General features: G+C 54.4%; 1 protein-coding gene across 1 annotated transcript in view; it reads left to right on the top strand.

Moving 5' to 3' along the window:
- The window catches only part of ASMT (acetylserotonin O-methyltransferase), a 36963-nt gene that overhangs the window by 28841 nt on the left and 3543 nt on the right, over positions 1–4579 (top strand). Inside the window, exons 8-9 of the mRNA XM_017518838.2 lie at positions 944–1084; positions 3477–3599. Of these exons, the coding sequence (XP_017374327.1) occupies positions 944–1084; positions 3477–3599 (264 nt within the window). The remainder of the gene's footprint in view (positions 1–943; positions 1085–3476; positions 3600–4579) is intronic.

Raw genomic sequence — 4579 nt, 5'->3', positions numbered from 1 at the left:
CTCCCCTCCCTTCCCCTCTCCTCCCCTCCCCTTCCCTTCTCTTCTCTTTTCTGTTCTTTCTTGAGAAGTGTCGATCTCACACCCGGGCTGGAGTGCAGTGGCTCACTGCAACCTCCACCTCCCAGGTTCAAGTGATTCTCCTGCCTCAGCCTCCCAAGTAGGTGGGATTACAGGTGCACACCACCACTCCCGGCTAATTTTTGGTATTTTTAGTAGAGATGAGGTTTCCCCAGGTTGGCCAGCCTGGTCTCCAAGTCCTGACGTCAGGTGATCCGCCCGCCTCGGCCTCCCAAGGTGCTGGGATGACAGGTGTGAGACCCCACATCCTGACTGAGCATGCTTCTCAAATACAAACCCCGCAACCCTGAGCTCACATGTTGAGCCCGTCGTCCAGCCCATAAAGCTTTCACACTCTGGGCCGTGATCCAGCCGCCCCGTGTGTGTCCTCTCACTGCACGGGTCCCTCGGAGCAGCTCCTGGCTGGTGGAAGGCTCTTTGCAGGGTGGGTAGCTTCTTCAAGGTGATTACCACTAGTCACTGACTAGAGGGAGAGAGAGTTCAAGATCCCCCTTGCCTGGGGAGCAGCTTGGGCAGAAAATCACGGAACAGGCGGCCGGGGCTGGAGGTGTCTGTGGTCCTCCACGGACTTTGTGTACCTGGGGCTTGCCACGGCGCTCTTCACTTAGCTGTTGGCCACGCGCACCAGCACAAGATCACACGGTAACTGTGTCCGCGTGGGGGCCTGGAGCGTGGGTCAGCGCAGCCAGGAAGACCAGCTGGGTTCAGGGGCCTGCAGACGGTCACGTCACCATCAATCCCACACATGACAGAAGGACCAGGGGCCCAGGTCGGATTCTTCACGGGTCCATGGTGGATGGAGGGTGAGCCGCGTGTCACGGGCTCACCTCTGAGGGTCAAACACACCTTGTCCACTTCGCCGTAGGTGGGGCCGGGGCTCTGGCCAGGCAGTGCCTTTGTCTGTACCCCGGATGTCACGTCACCGTTTTCGACCTCCCAGAAGTGGTGAGGACGGCAAAGCAGCACTTCCCGCTCCCGGAGGAAGAGCACGTTGGCTTCCAGGAAGGTGGGTTTGTGTCTCTTCGGGAAGCACAGACGTGTCTGAAGACTTCTTTGATTTTTATTAGTTTGACACACAGTGTCGCTCTGTCACCCAGGCTGGAGTGCAGTGGTGTGATCTCAGCTCACTGCAACCTCCTCCTCCCGGGTTCAAGCGATTCTCCTGTCTCAGCCTCCCGAGTAGCTGGGATGACAGGCACACGGCACCACGCCTGGCTAATTTTTTGGTATTTTTAGTACAGACGGGGTTTCTCTATGTTGGGCGGGATGGTCTCGAACTCTTGACCTTGTGATCTGCCCGCCTCGGCCTCCCCAGTTAGCCAGGCTTTGCCGCAGGCACCTGGGGCCTCCCAGCTACTCTGGACGCTGAGGCAGGAGAATCGCTTGAACCCGGGAGGCGGAGGTTGCAGTGAGCAGATATCACACCACTGCACTCCAGCCTGGGCCACGGAGCGAGACTCCGTCTAAAAAAAAAGAAATAAAGAAAAAAAGTCATTTTGGCAGGGCGCGGTGGCTTACTCCTGTCATCCCAGCACTTTGGGAGGCCGAGGCGGGCGGATCACCTGAGGTCAGGAGCTGGAGACCAGCCTGGCCGACATGGTGAAACCCCGTCTCTACAAACAAGCCAAAATTAGCCGGCCGTGGTGGCGGGCGCCTGTCATCCCGCCTGCTGGGGAGGCTGAGGCAGGAGAATGGCTTGAACTCTTGACGCAGAGGTTGCGGTGAGCTGAGATCACACCACTGCACTCCAGCCTGGACGACAGGGTGAGACTCTGTCTCAAAAACATAAATAAATAAACAAAAGTCGCTGTGTCTTACACAGCCGAGGTAGGCTTTGTATACCTCCGTCGCTGGAGCTGTGTTCCATTTCCTTTTTGGTGCTCATGCTAAGCTTCGCATGTTCCCAGGCCGGTGCTCCACGGGACGCTGAGTTTGTTGTTCCTACTGAATATCATTTAAGCCTTTCTTTTTTTTTTTTTTTTTTTTGGGACGGAGTTTCGCTCTTGTTACCCAGGCTGGAGTGCAATGGCGCGATCTCGGCTCACCGCAACCTCCGCCTCCTGGGTTCAGGCAATTCTCCTGCCTCAGCCTCCTGAGTAGCTGGGATTACAGGCACGCGCCACCATGCCCAGCTAATTTTTTGTATTTTTAGTAGAGACGGGGTTTCACCATGTTGACCAGGATGGTCTCGATCTCTTGACCTCGTGATCCACCCGCCTCGGCCTTCCACAGTGCTGGGATTACAGGCGTGAGCCACCACGCCCGGCCCATTTAAGCCTTTCAAGTGACTGTTTGATGATGTGACTGACTGACTAAGCGAACACCTTTGATTGCAAATGCCAAGCTACCAACTGGCTTCCCCAAAGCTGCACCACCCACTCTCACGGGAACCTGCAGACATTTTCTAGAACGATCCTCATGGTAAATATTGTATCTTTTGCAGCCCCAGAGGCGGAACTGAGAATAATTAAGTAGCTGCTTCTAGAAACGAGAGAAAACACATTTCTACCCTTTTTTTTTTTTTTGAGACAGGGTGTGATTCTGTCTCCCAGCCTGGAGGGCGGTGATGTGACCATGAGCTCACAGCAGCCTCCATCTCCCAGGCTCAAAAGTGACCCGGTGACCTCAGCCTCATGTGTAGCTGGGATTACAGGCATGTGCCACCACGCCTGGCTAAATTCCTGTATTTCTAGTATACATGGGGTTTCACCACATTGACCAGGCTGGTCTCGAACTCCTGACCTCATGATTCACTTTGGGAGTGCTGATATTACAGGCGTGAGCCACCACGCCCAGCCAATAACATATTTTTAAAAGAAGAAGGAAAGAGGCCACACGTACCACTCTGTATTTTCTTTTTTAAAAAATATTTTTAATTTATGTTTTATTTTTTGAGATGGAGTCTCGCTCTGTTGCCCAGGCTGGAGTGCAATGGCGCAATCTTGGCTCACTGCAACCTCCGCCTCCTGGGTTCAAGCAATTCTCCTGCCTCAGCCTCCCGAGTAGCCGGGATTACAGGTGCCTGCCACCACACCCAGCTAATTTTTGCGTTTTTAGGAGAGACGAGGTTTCACCATGTTGGCCAAGCTGGTCTCGAACTGCTGACCTCAGGTGATCCGCCCGCCTCGGCCTCCCATGGGGTATTACAGGCGTGAACCGCCATGCCCCGCCAATAACATTATTTTTTAAAGGAGAAGGAGAGAAAGAGGACACACGTATCATTCAGTATTTTCTGATTTTTCTTCTGAGCCTTTTTGTTTTTGAAGGCTAGCTCTGCAGGTCACTAGCCTGGAAGACCTGGGGGGAAGGCATGACCCGTGCAGCTGACCTTTGGTATGGGTTCAGTCACACGGGGTTGTATTATGAGCCGATGCTGGGGTGCCTGACATGTGTTCCAGGGGATTTCTTTAAAGACCATCTTCCGGAAGCAGACCTGTACATCCTGGCCAGGATCCTCCATGACTGGGCGGATGGGAGATGCTCACAGCTGCTGGAGAGGGTCTACCGCTCTTGCAAGCCGGGTGAGCGGTGGGGGTGCATTTCAGCATGTGCTGTGACTCAGGGCAGAGCGGCAGGGGTGATATTGAGAAGGCAGGCGCTGAATTCATCCCACTGGTAAGCGTAGACATCTTGCCAATGGATTTCTTTTTAGATAACGACCTACCATAAATGGGTTCCTGATTTCTATCTATTGAGAGAAACACAGACAGATGGAAAAAGTGAAACGTTCCATGAAATGTCAGTGGAATTAGGCTAGTATTTGTTTGTGTGATGGGGACAGTGCCCCAGTGACCTCTGAGGTCCACCCATCCTGAAGGTCCATGAGGATGTGGGCACAACCTCTGTGTGTGTGATGGGGACAGTGCCTCATGTCCTGTGAGGTCCACCCATCCTGAAGGTCCATGAGGATGTGGGCACAGCCTCTGTGTGAGTCTTGGGGACAGTGCCCCAGTGACCTCTGAGGTCCACCCATCCTGAAGGTCCATGAGGATGTGGGCACAGCCTCTGTGTGAGTCTTGGGGACAGTGCCCCATGTCCTGTGAGGTCCACCCATCCTGATGGTCCATGAGGATGTGGGCACAGCCTCTCCGTGTGTGATGGGTACAGTGCCTCACTGACTTCTGAGGTCCACCCATCCTGCTGGTCCACGAGGATGTGGAAAGAAACAGGCTTTCTGTCTCTCTCTCTTTCTGCCTCAGACAGTCCCATGTGTCTCTCCTGTATGGGACCCTCCCTATGGTTCACAGACCATAAGGATGGCCAGGCTTCAGAGGAACGTGGGGCACTGTACCCGCCACACACTCAGAGCTGTGCCAGGTCTTCATGGAATTTCAGAATGGATGGACCTCACAGAATAGACAGCACAGACACTGTCCCCAGCACACACACACAGAGGCAGTGCCCACGTCCTCTGTCCCCTTCACACACACACAGAGGCAGTGCCCACGTCCTCTGTCCCCAGCACACACACACAGAGGCAGTGCCCACGTCCTCTGTCCCC

The sequence above is a fragment of the Cebus imitator genome, unplaced genomic scaffold (genome assembly GCF_001604975.1).
Source record: "Cebus imitator isolate Cc_AM_T3 unplaced genomic scaffold, Cebus_imitator-1.0 Scaffold708, whole genome shotgun sequence".
NCBI lineage: Eukaryota > Metazoa > Chordata > Mammalia > Primates > Cebidae > Cebus > Cebus imitator.
The sequence above is the reverse complement of the archived record's forward strand: the minus strand, read 5'-3'. Positions and strand labels throughout refer to the sequence as shown.